The 18,489-nt window shown below is 39.7% G+C and overlaps 1 protein-coding gene across 1 annotated transcript in view; it reads right to left on the reverse strand.

Moving 5' to 3' along the window:
• The window catches only part of LOC147313514 (E3 ubiquitin-protein ligase rnf213-alpha-like), a 75,945-nt gene that overhangs the window by 41,985 nt on the left and 15,471 nt on the right, over positions 1 to 18,489 (reverse strand). The window contains exons 18-24 of the mRNA XM_086262945.1: positions 15,971 to 16,123; positions 6,370 to 6,980; positions 6,126 to 6,285; positions 5,833 to 6,050; positions 5,072 to 5,209; positions 4,663 to 4,815; positions 3,294 to 4,530 (exon numbers count right to left, since the gene is read on the reverse strand). Of these exons, the coding sequence (XP_086119071.1) occupies positions 3,294 to 4,530; positions 4,663 to 4,815; positions 5,072 to 5,209; positions 5,833 to 6,050; positions 6,126 to 6,285; positions 6,370 to 6,980; positions 15,971 to 16,123 (2,670 nt within the window). The remainder of the gene's footprint in view (positions 1 to 3,293; positions 4,531 to 4,662; positions 4,816 to 5,071; positions 5,210 to 5,832; positions 6,051 to 6,125; positions 6,286 to 6,369; positions 6,981 to 15,970; positions 16,124 to 18,489) is intronic.

Consider the following 18,489-nt stretch of genomic DNA (forward strand, 5'->3'; position numbering starts at 1 on the left):
ATTCTGTGTCTTTGCTGCACAGCTGCCTCTTCTTCTCTCATTCTCCCCCCTCCCTCTCCCGTTTCTACTTCAATCATGAAAACTGATCAGTGATCAGCTGATCGTCTTTTCTCTCTTGTGTGTTTATCGCCCACTTTGCGCCGAAAGAGGAAACCAGCGGATGTCGCGCTAAACAACAGCAGCACGTTTAAGCTTGATCAGCTGTTGTTAGAATTTATTTAATATTAATTTCTAGTATCAGCTGATGTTTGCTGGAGCCACAGCTGCAAAAAAGCTGCTGGTCATGATATGGTTTGGTTATGTGGTGAGAGGGAAACATGAAGATGAAACCAGGAGATGTCCTTACTGGATCATCAGCGCTGAACAGGTGATGGAGAAACAGGTTTACCTTTTAGGTGACATGAATGAGTTGAAGGGAAGTTATGAACTGTTTCTGAGAGACAAATAACCCCAGGATCCTTTTCTAAGTAGCTGACAGCTGGTAACTGTGCAGGGGCGGGTCTAGCAAAGTGTTGCCAGGGGGGCAGGTAGGGCATTAACAGGGAAAGGTGGGCAAAAGAAATACTTTTCTTTCTTATTCTCATTTAAAATGTCTAGCTTTTAAAAAATAATTATCTGAGTCTTACAACAAACGATTGATAGATTGATGCATATATACCATCAGACAGTGTACATCACTGTCACAACAGTGTTTATTTTCATTCAAAGGCTTTATGATTTTTCCTATAATGGTGGGCCAGTCTCTAGTCAAAATGCCCGGGATGATTTTTTTGTCCCAGTCCAGCCCTGTATGCAGCTCATCTGCAGTCTGGTGTTGCCTACATCTTCCTATTCGGAAGGCAGAATTTCCGAGTTCTGAGTACAATCGAAAGCACCACGACTGCAGTTTTTGTGTTGGATGTAAAAGGCGCAGATGACACTGTGACGTAGGCTAGAATCATGGCAGCAGTCAATGACGGTCCAGGCGTGGGATTTCTCTCGTGGAAATATGCACATTATCTTTTTCTTTCTATTGGTAGGTGGCACAGTGCACTTGTGGCAAGTAAGCAAGCTAGAAGACTGGCAAAGTTATGGAAGAAACACATTAACAAGAGAATTCTGAGTAAAACCAAAGTTACTTTCCCTAGTAACTAGTTACTTTGAAAGTAACGAGTAACTTGAAGTAACTGAGTTACTTTTGAGAGAAGTAACTAGTAATGTAACTAAGTTACTATTTTAAAGTAACTTACCCAACACTGTTCATAACACACGTGAAAAGACCCAGGAAAACCGAGTTAATGAAAAAAACGATAACAAAATAATGCTAAAACCCGATAAAAACCCTGAAAACCATACATTTCACACCCGAGTCTCAACTCTTGCGGCCCGGTACCAAATGACTCACGGACCGGCCTGGGGGTTGGGGACCGCTGATGTATAATGTAATCAGAATTGGTCCTAGCACTGAACCCTGTGGAACACCATAATTGACCTTAGTGTGTGAAGAGGACTCTCCATTTACATGCACAAATTGGAGTCTATTAGATAGATATAATACAAATACGATATGATTTCCAGTTCAGTCTTCTTGGCAATGCATAGGGCGATGAGAACCATGTGGACTGTATTCAGTATTCATCTCTGTAGTGACATCATCTATGTTGCCCAACAAAAAACTGAAGGAAGGCTGGAATGTTTCACATTCAGTGTGGCTGTAATTGTCAGGTGTATTGTCTTGACAGTGTGAGCAGTACACAGTAGTATTTTGTATTGTATTAATTGTAGACTGGGATTTCTAATCAATTGAAATGTTTTTAAGCAAATTTGAGACCAGAAGTTTTGGTCTAAGCTGACTGATGGATCCACTTCCCATTTTTGCAATAGGAAGGGATTTTGACTCATCTATTTTTCAGAGTGTCTTGTACATTTTAGACAGTAATTTGGGGGTTTTGAGATTAAGGAATTGTACCACACTTAATTTGACTTGATAAGGTTTTCTTTTTTACTATAGATTTAATTTATTGGTATTCTAAAAGTCTTTTCTTCTTAATCCCATTCTGTATAACCAATATGTCAAATGGAATAAATATATGTTTAAAGGAATTAAATAGATGTATGTAATTGCTTTACAACTCCAATCTAGGAAGGTATGTTAGGGTTGTTCCAAACGGGAGTACATTTGCATGGTATTAATGAAGACTCAGTCATTTTTAGAAACTCCAATCAGAGAGGAGCTGATGTTGATGCTTTTAAAGCATACGTGTCGTTTGATGTTTGAGCTAATAAATGGTAGGTCCAAATCTTGATATTATTGCATAGTGCCTGTTCTACTTCTAGCTGGGGCTCATCTAAGATGGTGTGTTTTAACCATCCTGAGATGAATTGTAGCCTGTTGGCTAGGAAGTAATGTTGAAAGGCAGATCTAGTCCTCGTTTATCCGTGGTCTTTCGTAACATTTTTAAGCTAATACATGGGGGTTAATCTTTCCAAAGGAATTTAGAAATATACAATTCCAGAGATCTAAACCAGTCTAGTGATGTTTACTCGGGATCATTGTAAATAAATAATTGATTCCTGAAAAGACAGTCGTTTTTATTGAAGCATAAACCACTTTATGTCATGGTTCCTGTGTCTCCCTGGATGGCTCGAACGGGCTACAGGTATTTGTTGTTATTTTTCCCCTTTCGCTCTCTCTCTCTCTCTCGTCTGGGCGGAGCTCACTGTAGGCTCCACTCTTGGCCAACACACCTGCAGGTGATTGCTCACCTCATTATTCCTGCCTCTCCCAGCTACCATTTAAGAGGATGGCTCAGTGTTTCTCGTCGCTGGAGCATTAAACGACTATCGTTAGCGTTGCCCGTCTGTAAAATTGTCTCCAGTGTTTCCTTCACGGCTTTCCTAATGATAATTCTCTTATCTGTCTTCATACCTAGATTCCTTGGTTCTGTCCGTGTTTCCCATTCCTTGATTACCCGAGCATGAGTGTGAGTTACAAGCGGGGCAAGCAGTAAAGAAGAGTGTGTTGTGTGGCTTGGCAGAAGAGGAGTGTGTATTACCTTTAACATTCCCTGTCTAGCACTGGACCACCCCCACCCCCTTTTTACCCCCCCTCATTACTTGTACATAGTCACCCAGTGTGTTGTAAATACATCCTTTGCACCTTTCTCCCTGTCTGTGCTTAAGTCTGTTCAGTCCACCGTGACACTTTATTTACAATCACTGGTACAGCTAAAAGAAGATTTGCTGAAAATTTTGATGACATTATAGACAATTGCGTAAACTAATCATGAAAAATTCACATTCTTAATACTCACCTACTCCTGCCCGACTGGAAGCAACAATACCCAAAGAATGTCCACCTTTGAACACAGCATTCTTGTAATCTGAAGTAACTGTGTAATGCCTGGACAAATACTGTTGGATCTTTTCCAGTGGCTCCTGTGGCACGAAGTCTGTTTTGTACTGACTGAATGCAGTAGGAATGTAAGTATGCTCCCTGTCAGAGCTGCAAAAGATCACTAGTCTGTAATCATTTTTAGGGGAGCACAATTTCTGAAAACATTTCTCCATTGCACAGCTAACATCATAGGAAAGTTGGTCTGCCCAGAGCATCGAGTAAATATTTCTGCCAGTGTCACCTGGTGTGAGACATCTTCTCAGAAAAAGCTCTACTTGTTCATAAGATGTTGAAGGGGAACACAAGAGCACTTCATCATAAGTTGGCAGTGACCCGTAGTAGTCGTTCATGTACAAGCAGATACTTGATGTCAGGACCTCATCATGTGGGCAGATTATGAGATTAGGTTGTTTTGAGTTTAGGCCTTTTGGAAACTCCCTTCTGAGTGAACAGTCTCTCATCTCTGAGAGTTCTGGTTCCGCTTCCCACTCATTGTGATTTGAATTGTCTGTCATCAATTGTAAGAGACGTCCTAAACTCCTAATGTCTAGTAGGTCATGAAAAAATATTTCCTCATTCTTCATGTAGCCATTCCACAACTCCTCCAATTCTTTCAAAACAAGAGTCTGGTCTGCCTCATCTGCTGCGTCACTTTCATGTGCAAAATGAATAACACTGTGTGAAGATGAATCCCTGTGTTCATTATCCCTTTTGCGAAGTTCATGTTTGTTATGTCTCCAAATACTCTGGACATCTAATGTTGTGCAGTTTGGTTTGATAAAAGAAAGCATCATCAGTGCTCTGTCTTCTATTTCTGTATTTATATTTGTTGGAGTCAAAACGCTGCACAAGTAGAATATTTGTTGTGCTGTGAAATAGTTCAAGTAGTATTGATCTGTTCTCTGTTCGTCCATGAATTTTTGCCAGGCTCCAAGAAACATTTCCATCTTCTTGGACAGAGCTACAAGCTGTTCAGGTAAACTTCCAGTTACTTTGAAGCAATACTGGGTTTTGCAAAACTTGATTTCCATAATGATACATGGGTCACTCTGAGTTTTGCAATAAATCTTAGCTTCCCAACACCTAAAAATTGGGTTCCCTGCAGTGTAAATGTCTACAAATGCTTTGGCGAATCTTTGGATGTTGTCAAACATCTGAAAATAAAAGGAAATGGGATCATATAGTTATTATAATTATATAGCTATTATAATCTATCTATCTATCTATCTGATGATATAACATTCTGTAACTGTTTGTGTCAGTAACAATTTACAACAAAGTCAAACCTCAGTGAAGCGTTCAACTTCACTCTGGTTCTGTTGTTTTTTTCCAGACATCAGCATAAGCTTATTTTGCAGCTCTTTGAGGTCCTCATAGGTATATGTCATGTTTTTATGACTGTCGTCAATTTGCAGTGTCAGGGAATTCTCGACATTAACCTATAAAGGGAAATATCAAAATTATAATACTATTTAATACTGTTAAAAATTCAACTCAGCTCAAAGGAAAATTAATCTCAGCCCACATGAAGATTAATTTCTCAGATTTTTTTTAAATTCAGAAAATTACAAGAAATAACTATATGAAAAGTAACAAAAAAAGTTAAGAAAACAAAATATAGCAACACATATGTGATATTACAGTTGCAAAATTCTTTCAAAATTAATGATTATTGTCATGTAATCATGTATGTACCTGTTGCTGGTCTTGTGCCTTAATGATATATATCCCTCTGTTATTGACAGATGTAGCCATAGACAGAGATGAGAATTCAACAGATCCATGACTTTCTCTAACAGACTTTAACCATTCCAGGTGTCTGGAAGTATCCCACTGAAATGAGACATCAGTCAAAAAAATGAGTCAGTAAATGCTGGATCAAAAGAAATGAACAGAGCAAGTTCTGGCTTTGCAATTTCAGCACTTTAACCATCAGAGCCTATAATTAATGTGAATGCCGTTTTAGTTTCGGAGATTAAAGACCGTTCTCATATCTTGGGCAGAAATAGCCAAGATGGAGATCACTTTTTAAACTGCTATTTCTTGGTGAATTTTACTGGTATAGGCACAAAAAACTCATATCCTGATTCAATAACATCTATTTTGTCTCTTTTGCTCTTTTGTCAGGCCTTTTACTCAAACAATGCACCATGAATTTTTTTTTTAATGCAAACTGGAGACTATTGAGTAGGATACTTGGTTGATTTGAAATAAAATTAACCTATGCGGATTACAGCAAGCAAGTTATTTGATCATATTTGTCTATTTGCATCACAGGCAAAGTATTTTGTACATGGGGCTTGTTTCTTTATCAGTTACTATAGCAGTACTTCTACCTGTTTCTATGCTGATCTACCATTTTTTTCCATGGTTGCATTTTTGCTCAGTTATTATAACTCTGGTTTGACTAGAGTGTTAATGTTAGTTATAGCATTGCATGAAAGATGGAATCTTACCAGCTTTTTTGGTATATTATGGTCATTATCAAGTGCCTTCCACAATTTTTTTAACGATTCATTGAACTTCGCAAAATCAGAATCCTGCTTCAGATCATACAGCATGGATGAGTAACCAAGAACAGCATCATGAAGACAGGCCACTCGATCGACATCCATATCATTTTCTCCAGCAGAGATTGATGCCAGGTCAACAAACACTTTCAGCTCATTGATGTCTGCAATTAATAGCATCCTTCAGATGTTGTAAAATGCATTTAATTTTTAATAATCAAAAAATGAAATCTCTGTACCTTTAAGTTCTTGTTTAGTCCACTGGATAAAGTCTTTACACTGAACGAGCTTTTGCAGACATTTCTTACGATCGTCTGAAATGTCTTTCAGAATATTTTTTGCATGTAGAAAAGCATCATCAATGTAGCTTAGATTGTTTTTCTTGAAGTTGGATTCATTCTGAAAAATGCACATTTACACTAAACGGCTAGAGTTTCTTCAAATGAACTTATTTGTAATGATCTTCAGTGGGTGTAAACATACCGTTTGAAGCAGTTTCTTCAGTACTCTGAAGTCCCCTTGTGGACATATTATATTTTTGATATCCATGACAATTTCGGAAGTTTCCAGTGCTAGATGAATATCCTGGTACTGCTGAATCTGGTTAACCCTTTCACTGATCCATGATTTGTCATCAGATGGGTCTACTCTGCACATGATGTTTAAGTCTTTCTCCAAGTCTTCATACTTGCCTTTATAGTCTTTAAAGATGCTGTCAGTTTCCTCCAGTAGAAGCTCCCCACTCTTAAGACTAACATGAAGCCTTTTGTAGTTGGTGTAGCAGGTCTGGAATATTTTGTTATAAACCTGCTCAAAAGTGTAGATTTCTTGATTTCTGTCACTGTTGCCTTCTTGAGATTGGTCTCTTGTCAGTACCTCCACTTGGTTTGTCCAGCACATTTTGAAGATTCCACTGTCTTTAATGGCATGGATATCAGAAGCCATCTTGTGGGTTTCATCACACAGGTTGAAGTAAGTGACATTCGCTGTTGTACTAGAGTTCAGGCCATCCAGAGTGTGAACCTTCATAAATTCACTCAGATTCATTGTCTCAAAGTTCTGCTTAAGTTTCGTATCCAAACCATTCAAGTCAACTGTGGATTCAATGTGGAAAAGCTGTTATTACAAAAATTTTGTACATATTAAACAACAACAATTTTTCTTAGCCTTAACTGCAGTATTTTCAGCCTCAGTGTCTTTCAAGTCAAAATTGCTGGAAATTAATGGCTGGAAGTTAACAATTGTCATCTCCATGCTGAATTGACATGGGGGAACTGGTTTTACAAAGGGCATGCACGCAAATGCTAAATAATGCAATGTATGTTACTCCGATTGCATACAATTGTAGTCCAAACAGACAATATTCATTTGTAAATGATTAACTAACAATCTTGAGCTTAAAGTGCTTTGGCAATATTGTAGAAAATGTTAAACTTAATCATCATCTCGGCCTCCTCTGACGACCTGTTTGCTGTTGTCTGCTGCTGAAAGGCAGTGGGGAGAGGGGAGACTTGGGCAGTGCATTTATTGCAGCATAGAATGTCTTTTCTGGATACATTGTGTTTTTTCAGTGTTCAAAGACTGATGGCACCATGTCAGAGCACTGGCTATGAATTTCAGACGGATCAGGCCTTAACTTAACAAAAAAAATTATCAATAGTTCTTTTCATCTTTTCTTATTACCCACAGCTACATCCACTTCTGTCGGGCTTAGGCTACTCACTAGGGCTGGGTATCATCACTGATTCCTATAATCCATTTGATTCTAGTTCTCAAGTCCTGATTCGATTCAATTTTGCCTGAGACAGTCAGAAATATTATAATTCTGATCATTTATCAGTACTGATACATGTGAGACTTCATCAGAATTGTGAACATCACAGCAGATGCCTTTGTGTGAAAGTAACTGAGAATAAAACTCAGAAAAACATGAAGGAGATTTTCCTGGTCTGGCTTTTTATAGCAGATAACCTTAAAAATATTCTGCAATATTCTGCAATTTTGCATAATTTTAAAAAGCTTAAATTTATTCAGTATTGAACAGCAGAAATGAGGCTTTCTTGTCCGAGGTCATTTAAGTAAAACAAAAAAAAAAAGAAGAAGATATCAGCCGACAGCGCTGTAAACAATGGTAGACTGGTGGGTAATAAGTGAATGAATAATGCAGAAAACAGAGATTTGAGACAGGAAACTGTTCTTGAAGTACAGAGAGAGAGAGAGCTGTGCATGAAGTGTGATTTTTATCGTGCTGGAAACAAAACAGCAAAAGTAAGCGGGAATTCATGACGACATTTATCAAATGTGAAGCGTAGTTTGCTGCTTCTTTTGTTGCTGGCTCTGTGAATTTTGGTTGGAGAGAGACAAAACCTGCAGCTCAGAATCAGCACAAAAAGAGGTAAACACAGGGCGGACCCGACGCATCAGAATCGGTGAGCTCCGACAGCGTGTTCGTGTACGTCAGGTGCGCGCTCTGTGTTTACGTCTTTGTGTGGAATCCGTGTACCTGCTCTCATTTGCTGTTTTGTGGTCGTTGGAATAGTTTTGTGAGCTTTAATCTGAGAATCTGGTGTTTCTGGCAAAACACAGTTACATTTAAAAGTTGATTCAGGATTTAATGAATCAATATCGCTTTATTCAAGCTACTCACCTCTCTCTATCCACCTGCACTTTCAACTGGACCACGGCCAATCAGAGAGGTCCCGCCCCTGACTGGTTTAGTCCACAATAGGGGCAAAATGTGTGTCTGTTGTTGACCACACGGAGAGTTGCAGAAATCTTTTATTTTTTTTGCTACCCGAACAGTGCGACCAAAGATTTTTTTTAGTCGCACCATTGAAAAATTTGGTCGCATTTGCGACCAAATTGGTCGCACTCTAGAGCCCTGGTCTAAGGGGATCACTTTTGTGCTGCCCATTGGTGCCACAATAAGTTTTATGTTAAAACCCATGATCCACTTTCACTCTCTGCTTCTTTAGCAGTAAGTGGTTCTTCATTATTTGACTAGCTAAACTGACACAGGGAAATCCACCTGTCAGCTGTAATGTTCAGGCTCATGAGGCACTATATGAATGAGGACTGTGTGGAGGAGCCCCTTTTTGAGTCAGGTCGACCAGTGGTTCACCAGACCGAGAAACTGGAGTCAGAAAATTATTTTTCCTTATGTGGCTGAGTGTACTGAGTGGTGCAATCAGCTGATGTGATCAGTACTATATTATGCAATAAAATAATGTCTCTCTTCCCAAGCACATCCAGACAGTTTACAACATAATTCAGTTCAGTTCAATTCAGTAATAATTGAATAATGTAAATACTTGCTAACAACTGGCCGAGCAGGCTAATAGTTTAAAAAGTGCAAGAATTCAATTCAATTCAATTTTATTTATACAGCGCTAAATCATAACAACAGTCGCCTCAAGGTGTTTTATATTGTAAGGTAGACCCTACAACAGGGGTCTCAAACTCGTGGCTTGGGGGCCATTTGCGTCCCACGTCACCCCTACTTGCGGCTCATATATTGACATGAAGAAATAAAATGCAATTTGGGCAATCGTTGGCAGTTCGTCTTGTAATTGGAAGGTTTGAGCCACGACTCCGACAGTCTCGGTTGCCTTGAGCAAGACACTTCATCTGTTGCCTACTGGTGGTGGTCAGAGGGCCTGGTGGTGCCAGTGTCTGGCAGCCTTGCTTCTGTCAGTGCAGGGCAGCTTTGGCTACAATGTAGCTTGTCATTACCAGTGTGGCAATGGGTGATTGACTCAATTTAGTGTAAATCGCTTTGGGGTCCATAGGGACTAAGTAAAAGCGCTATACAAATACAGGCCATTTACCATTTTGTTGTTGAGTGCTGTTGGGATTAAATAATTTGCAGTGCCTCAATAATGCTATGCTTTTTATTAATTGGTGTTATAAAGTCATATAGTATAGTATTAAGTGGACACAGCCCTGAAAAATAAAGCCATTAGACTATGTGTCACTGGGGAGTAGAAAGCTGTAGACTCTCGCTCACGCTTGCCTGGGAAAAAGTAGATGAGAGGGGACCATTTCTAGTGGAAAGTTACTGAGACACTATTGTTTAGACTAGATAAGGGTGCCCAGTATTAAAACTGTGAGGGGGACACCCCCATTTTGAGATCCGTGGCAACGTGTCATGCAGGACGCATATCCCTTCTAGAAGTATTGTGAAAGAGAAATAAAGTGTTAAATGGTACTGAGCAGTGTTTTGTCTTCCATCGGATACTTCTGAGGAATCAAAAGAACTTGTTGTTAAATGCTGAGTTTATCCACTACTGACAAACAAACTCTCCGGGTTGCAGGACAACAGCTTAACTTTAAAAAACTGAGAGACTGGAATGACTAGCCAGTGATGAAACAATAGATTTAGTGGTTAAGATAGTCAAATTGTGAGATGTTTTCTGCTGATTGAGCAAGTGATTACTGTATGAAGAAAATTTTTGGTAATATTTTAAATATGCATTTCTGTTGTCCTGTCATCTTGAGCTATGAGTTGATTATATTATATTATATTATTATATTATTTTTTTAAAAACAAGGGGGAGAGAAGGCTGACACAGGGCCCGGCCCGGCATTTCTCCACTCTCCGTGGAACACAGGAAACAGCACATCATTTTCCTGTTCGTCCACTCGTGTCTGTTTTTGTTTTTTGTTTTTTCTTTTTATGCCCATTTACAGGCTGCTTTACAGGCCCTGGAAGCCGAGGCTGACCTAGACTCCTGCTCTCCCCTCTACCATCTTCAACGTGACCCTGACAAAACGCTGCAGCAGCTGGACCCACAACAACAAAATGTCAACGGTGCTGCAGGAAAGGGATCTCACACAGATGGAGACGGAGGGTGCCTGTTTCACTAAATGGGGGGAAATTCCCAGACAGCTTCAGCTGACAGAGCTGCGGTGACACGCCCATCAAGTCTGGATGAAAAGATAGGCCGAGCAACAGAACGCTGACCTTGATAACTCTTTATTAACATTGTGCAGGGCACTGACAGACCAACACGGATGATCGGGCAGCAGAGAAAGGAGTATGCCAGAGACAGAAGAAGCAACTGAGCTCAAAAGACACCTCAGAACGCAGAAAACACAGAAGAAGATGCAGGTTTCACCTGCGGCGAGCATGGACACTGGAGAAAGGTGCTAGGATGTGGTACTGCAAAAGAACAAGACCAAAGTAAACTAAGAATACCCATTGTGTTTAACTTTGAAAATTTTAAATTAATATGTACCATTATACTCAGAGGATCAACATAAAATAAAATATATGCAAATTTTGTATGTAACACATGACTGATAACTGTTCTGTCCTGAGCTTTTGTTTCCTATAGCACCCACTTGACCACGCCACCAATTTTCCATGCCAAAGGAGGTTAATTGCAAATGTTCGAGGGAGGAATATCACCAAAAGTGGGAAAGGTAAGTCCTGATGGGGGTGATAACACCATAAATTTCACTTATGGTGAAATTCCTAAAATTTGACACCAATCATAAAATTCTCCAAAGATTTAGAGACATAGAGGAATTATAGATGAATATAGTTTAGCAAACCCCATAGAGATTGGGGGTTCGAATCTATAATATTTTGAAATAACACTCAATATAATGTTGACTATGTGGATTATGTTTATTCATTGAAATTGGCTAATCTGACCAGGAAATGCAATAAACAGGACTGTCAGAATGGTCAGCGATAAAGTCACCTTTGACAGTCCAGACTAGGATGGCGTTGGACATCCTCAGGGTGGAAAAAGGGTTGGTGTCACCAAGGTGTGGTTTGGCTTGTTGTATGCATATTTCAAAATGATACAGCTCCGGACGGGCCAGTTACCAGGGCATGGAAGAATAACAGATATTATTAAATGAGGAGAAGGAATTTTCTGGGATTGAAGATCCTCTGGGTGAGTGGTTGACTGAAGCATGCAGAAAATAAAAGCTATGCCGCACTATCAGATGCCAGTGACGGTTGGGTTCAGTGATGAATCAGGTGAGCTGGATTCATGGCTGAATCAGGACATAAATTCCTCTGCTGTGGTCAGTGAGGGAAAGACGATGGGGGAAAACGGAGTTGCAAATGTGAAGTTCATATTAACACACAGGTTTTGTTTCTAGGCAGCTCTGTGGATGCAGGCTCTGGGCGGAGCCAGGAGTTCAACAGGTTAACATGATAATTAAACTGATTTCATTCCCCAAAACAGGGTGGCAGGGCTGGAGCAAAGCTACAGGAGAATTTCTGATGTTTTCTGTGAAATTTACACTTTATTTGTGTGTTTAATAATTTCGGTATCATAAATTTAAGATTATCATGACCCAAAAGTTCCCAGACTTTTTCTAGAGAACCAGTGAGAAGCATAAATCATTTCACACGTTAAAATGTGTGAAAGCAGGGAAAATGTTAAGATTGAGAATGTTTTATAATTATTTTCATACACACATTGCAAATGTGCTCATGAGAGTTGGCACTTAGTCTTGGGCAATGGAAGGGGTGTATTAGGTCCATTAGGGTTTCCTTATTCGTTTTTACAGCTATTTATGATGATTGTTGTGTGCCTTCTATCCAAGGATTATAGGTAAGGTTGGTTAACAGGGCTGTTGGGGATCTGACACCAAAGCAGATGTCATGATGATGCTTGATGACTTTTAGTAGTGTTGATCTGCCATGGGGCAGAAGGTTGCCAGTTCGAGCCCCAGCTCTGACATTCTCAGTCGTTTTGTCCTTGGGCAAGACACTTCACCCGCTGCCTTCTGGTGGTGGTCAGAGGGCCCGGTGCCGCCAGTGTCCGGCAGCCTCGCCTCTGTCAGTGCGCCCCAGGGCAGCTGTGGCTACAATGTAGCTTGCCATCACCAGTGTGTCAATGGGTGGATGACTGAATGTAGTTTAAAGCACTTTGGGGTCCATAGGGACTAAGTAAAAGCACTATACAAATACAGGCCATTCACCATTTTGTTGTTGAGTGCTGTTGGGATTAAATCATTTACAGTGCCTCAATAATGCTATGCTTTTTTTTATTAGTAAGTGTTATAAAGTCATATAATATAGTATTTAGTGGACACAGCCCTGAAAAATAAAGCCATTAGACTATGTGTCACTGGGGAGTAGAAAGCTGTAGACTTGCTCACGCTTGCCTGGGAAAAAATAGATAAGAGGGGACCATCTCTAGTGGAAAGTTACTGAGATACACACCACCATTTTCATGCAGGACGCATATCCCTTCTAGAAGTATTTTGAAAGAGAAATAAAGTTTTAAATGGTACTGAGCAGTGTTTTGTCTTCCATCGGATGCCTCTGAGGAATCAAAAGAACTCGGTGAAGTGTTGATATTTAACAGTGCAATGTTAAATACCTTCTTTAAAAAGCCAAAAAAATGTTTAATATGAAGGCATTATGACCAGAAAGTACAAACATGTTGAGGGAATCGCTGTGTTAGTTCAGTGAGAGAGTTATTTGTAAAGAAAACAATTTTCACCAGCAGTCAAAAGCTAATGTGTACACTTATGTTTGTACTACTTGAACAATAGAGTGGCCCTATAATGGCATGACAGTGCCAGCAGTGGCCCACAGCTCATGTAAGTTTGAGACCCCTGTTGGAATATTTGTTGGTATCATATGAATGTTGTGGGGGTTGTGGGTTGTGTTGTGAGCAATGAGCAAACGTGCTATGAGCAAGCACTTTGGTAACAGTGGAAAGGAAAAACTCCCTTTTAACAGGAAGAACGCCCTGGCAGAACCAGGCTCTGGGAGGGGCGGCCATCTGCCGCAACCGGTCGGGGTGAGAGAAGGAAGACAGGATTAAAGAGACCCAGAAATTAATAACAAGTATGAGTCAATGTAGAAAGGTCTATTAACACATAGTGAGTGAGAAAGGTGACTGAAGAAGAAATACTCAGTGCATCATGAAAAGCCTCCAGCAGCCTGTTGCAGCATAACTAAGGGAGGATTCAGAGTCGCCTGTTTAGTCGTATAGCGTCCAGGGCTAAGAAAGCATCCTTCTTACCATGCCATCTCTAAATTTATATTCTGAAAGATGTGATTCTAATTCTAACTTTTGGCAATTTATACAGAATTTTTATGTATCTACTAAAGTTTTCTTCAGAACCAAATCTTTTCAGAGATACAAATAGGTACAGTGCTGTAAAAAAATTTCACCCTATTTTCAAACTTGCATATTTAAGATGCTCAAAGAAGTTTTAATATTAGACAAAAAAAAACTAACCAGAGCAAATACAAAATTCAGTTTTAGATGTAAAAGACTTCTTGGTGACAATGAATGAGGATGAGGATATTCAATTTCTTACCATTCGTGCATATACCAAAAATCTCAGATGAGTTTGAATACCAGTTTCACTATGGATCTTCAAAATTATGCCATACAAATCTGCTAGGAAGCTGAGGGGTAACACTAGTGGCCAAAAGTATTTTTAAATGATGCTTTCATTTATCAGAGGAAGAAAGTTATACAAACCTACCAGGCCTTATGTGAAGAGTAATTGTTCCTTAAACCTAATAACTAGATGTGCCTCCCATGACAACAAGAATTTATAGAAATCTATAAAGATCATAAATGTGTGACAGTAAAATGCAACACCAAGTAATGCTGCAGAAAATAATCTTCTGACTTCAAAAGTATATCAATTATTACCTGAATTCATGATCACAGTAAGCACAAAGAGTGGGCACAAGCGGTGTTAAAGGTTCTACAACAGTGGTCCCCAACCCAGTACTGTTTTTGTAATACCAGTACTGGTTTTATTTTGTTGTATTTATCCACAACACCTTAAAGGTTGGTTCGTGAAAATATTGTTTGACATAAACTGGTCCGTGGCGCAAAAAAAAGGTGGGGGATGGTTCTACAATGTCCTAATTAATTTGGCAAGGCATTATATTAGTAGTCATGATTGACTGTGACCGAGAATTTCTTTTTGCCATCATATAAAGGATTTCTTTGTCAGCGCACAGCTGTGGACTGACCAATGCTCCAAGATCATCAATTCAAAACAAGTTATTTGGATGTGTCACCACTTTGCCAAGGTCTCAAAAAAGGCCCAAGGAGTGGAGCCTGCCCCAGCTGTCAATCTCCCACTCCCACATAAGCACACTGTCATACCCTGTCAACGACATTGATTAGCTGCGTATATACGAATGTGAATCGCATTATTGGCTGGACTATGGGATAAGGTGGCATCGTTCTAATCCCATACGGGAGCCGCCAGTCACTCACTGACTAACACTGCTGAATTGTTAAAGTATTAATTTTAATTTCACTTCAAGTAGTTTTTTTTTTGTGCGCAACGCAGATTTTCTGTGCGCAGAGACCGTGCCAGCAGTGCGCAATTGCGCGCGCAGCTTAGAGGGAACATTGCTCTCCACCACTATAAGGTAGCGATCCATCTCATAATTACCATCACATATTTGTGTTTTGTCTTTTTCTGCACACAATGTACTGTGGAGAAGTTTTAGAAGTAGACTGTCACTCTAACAGATACTAACAGACTAAGATCCTTCACATTAATGGGGCCTCGGTCATAAATCTGCCCTGATGGAATGCACCGTAGCTCTGTCTTTATGCAGGTCAGAGGAGGGTAAGAGGTGGTTGCCATGATAATGGGTGAGGTGGCATCTAAACATAAGAAGTGCCAGAAAGTTGCAGAAGAAACCTGAGCCGACATCAGACCTAAGGCCACCCTAAACTCTTTTGACCAATCACCTTAGTGTCTGGTTTATCACACATAATAAAAAGCATTTACTATATGGGTGTGCTGCTTTTTGTTCGTTTGGATTTCCCCAGGGAGCAAAGAGACATGGCAGCAGTTTTTTGACTTGAACCTTCAACTGCTTAATAAAACAGTATGAGCATATTTGTCTTCCCTTTCTCAAAAATGTACCTAACAATAGACATAGGGAGAACAGGCAAACTGCACACAGAAAACTCACTAACGAACAGGACGTTCAAAGTCTTTCTTGCTTTGAGATGAGTGATCAGTGACAATATTTGTACTACCATCCTATCTAACCTAATACCAGAACAAATATATAAATAAAAATATATGTGCTATATATGTATATCTTAGCATTACCTACCTTTCACGTGTTCTGGAACCTCCTGGCAGATTTGCAGAAGAGTTTTGACCAGTTGTTTCTCATTCTTCACAGCTTCTGTTTCAAATTCTCTTTGTCTCAGTAGTATTTTCATGTTACTCTCATCTTTACAACGACCGTCATCACATAGGCCATCTGGAGGAATATAAAGAAAATGCCACAAATGTCTAAGTATAAAAAAATTATGAAGTCTGAATTAAAAATAAAAATTTCAAGTATATATAATTCTATATATTCATATACTTCTCTGCCAAATCAAATTTGTTGATCATAAAGAATAAGACTGACATGCACTGGGTAAAATAAGTATTGATAATGTCTCCAATTTTCTGAGTAAATATATTTACTAAGGGTGCTATTGACACAGATTTTCACCAGCTGTCGGTAACAACTCATCCAATCTACACATGCAAAGAAATCAAACCAGAGATTTCCATAAATTAGCTTATGTGTAATAATGAGAAATGACACAGGAAAAAAGTATTGAACTCATAAAGAAAGGGAAATGCAAAAAGGCTTGGAAAGTCATGATACCAACTTATAATTTATCAGTAATTAGAGAGCAATCCTGTCACATAGGGCAAATTAATATTAGCTGATGGTCTACAAAAAGGTGTCTCAATACCAAGGTGTCACACAAGAAACATCTTATGATGGGTAAAACCAATGAGCTCTCTCAAGATACTTGCAACATTATTGTTGCAAAACATAATGCTTGTGCAAGTGTTTCATCTGCTTTCGTTCTGCTGTTGTTCCTAGTTCTTTGTCTCTGGTTGCGTTTTTCCCACTTTAGGTTTTTCTTAGTTTAAGTCAAGGGCATTCTCTGATTTTGTTTGTATGTCACCTCCCATTGTAAATAAAGCTCTCACTCAGTAAGTCAGTCATCAGTGCCTGCTTTTGGGGCCACACTCCTCTCTTCTCCACACAATTTGACTCGCAGATCATGACATAATTTATCATCATATCATCATCATTAATTTAAATTTCACAACAATCATCCAAGCAAAACAACCAAGAGTTTCAGAAAAAAAATCTGTTCCCCTCAAATCGAATTGACTCTCTCTGACTTCAAACAGCTTCTGAGTACTGCAGCAAAGCATTTTATTTTGTGCTTTGTACATTATCTGTGCCATTTACAGGGAGTGCAGAATTATTAGGCAAATGAGTATTTTGTCCACATCATCCTCTTCATGCATGTTGTCTTACTCCAAGCTGTATAGGCTCGAAAGCCTACTACCAATTAAGCATATTAGGTGATGTGCATCTCTGTAATGAGAAGGGGTGTGGTCTAATGACATCAACACCCTATATCAGGTGTGCATAATTATTAGGCAACGTCCTTTCCTTTGGCAAAATGGGTCAAAAGAAGGACTTGACAGGCTCAGAAAAGTCAAAAATAGAGAGATATCTTGCAGAGGGATGCAGCAGTCTCAAAATTGCAAAGCTTCTGAAGCATGATCATCGAACAATCAAGCGTTTCATCCAAAATAGTCAACAGGGTCGCAAGAAGCGTGTGGAAAAACCAAGGCGCAAAATAACTGCCCATGAACTGAGAAAAGTCAAGCGTGCAGCTGCCAAGATGCCACTTGCCACCAGTTTGGCCATATTTCAGAGCTGCAACATCACTGGAGTGCCCAAAAGCACAAGGTGTGCAATACTCAGAGACATGGCCAAGGTAAGAAAGGCTGAAAGACGACCACCACTGAACAAGACACACAAGCTGAAACGTCAAGACTGGGCCAAGAAATATCTCAAGACTGGTTTTTCTAAGGTTTTATGGACTGATGAAATGAGAGTGAGTCTTGATGGGCCAGATGGATGGGCCCGTGGCTGGATTGGTAAAGGGCAGAGAGCTCCAGTCCGACTCAGACGCCAGCAAGGTGGAGGTGGAGTACTGGTTTGGGCTGGTATCATCAAAGATGAGCTTGTGGGGCCTTTTCGGGTTAAGGATGGAGTCAAGCTCAACTCCCAGTCCCACTGCCAGTTTCTGGAAGACACCTTCTTCAAGCAGTGGTACAGGAAGAAGTCTGCATCCTTCAAGAAAAACATGATTTTCATGCAGGACAATGCTCCATCACACGCATCCAAGTACTCCACAGCGTGGCTGGCAAGAAAGGGTATAAAAGAAGAAAAACTAATGACATGGCCACCTTGTTCACCTGATCTGAACCCCATTGAGAACCTGTGGTCCATCATCAAATGTGAGATTTACAAGGAGGGAAAACAGTACACCTCTCTGAACAGTGTCTGGGAGGCTGTGGTTGCTGCTGCACGCAATGTTGATGGTGAACAGATCAAAACACTGACAGAATCCATGGATGGCAGGCTTTTGAGTGTCCTTGCAAAGAAAGGTGGCTATATTGGTCGCTGATTTGTTTTTGTTTTGTTTTTGAATGTCAGAAATGTATATTTGTGAATGTGGAGATGTTATATTGGTTTCACTGGTAAAAAATAAATAATTGAAATGGGTATATATTTGTTTTTTGTTAAGTTGCCTAATA

This window comes from Aulonocara sp. 'chitande type north' Nkhata Bay, linkage group LG15 (assembly GCF_057382095.1).
Source record: "Aulonocara sp. 'chitande type north' Nkhata Bay isolate Kocher_YH1m ecotype deep benthic linkage group LG15, A_spYH_male_GT1.1, whole genome shotgun sequence".
Lineage (NCBI taxonomy): Eukaryota > Metazoa > Chordata > Actinopteri > Cichliformes > Cichlidae > Aulonocara > Aulonocara sp. 'chitande type north' Nkhata Bay.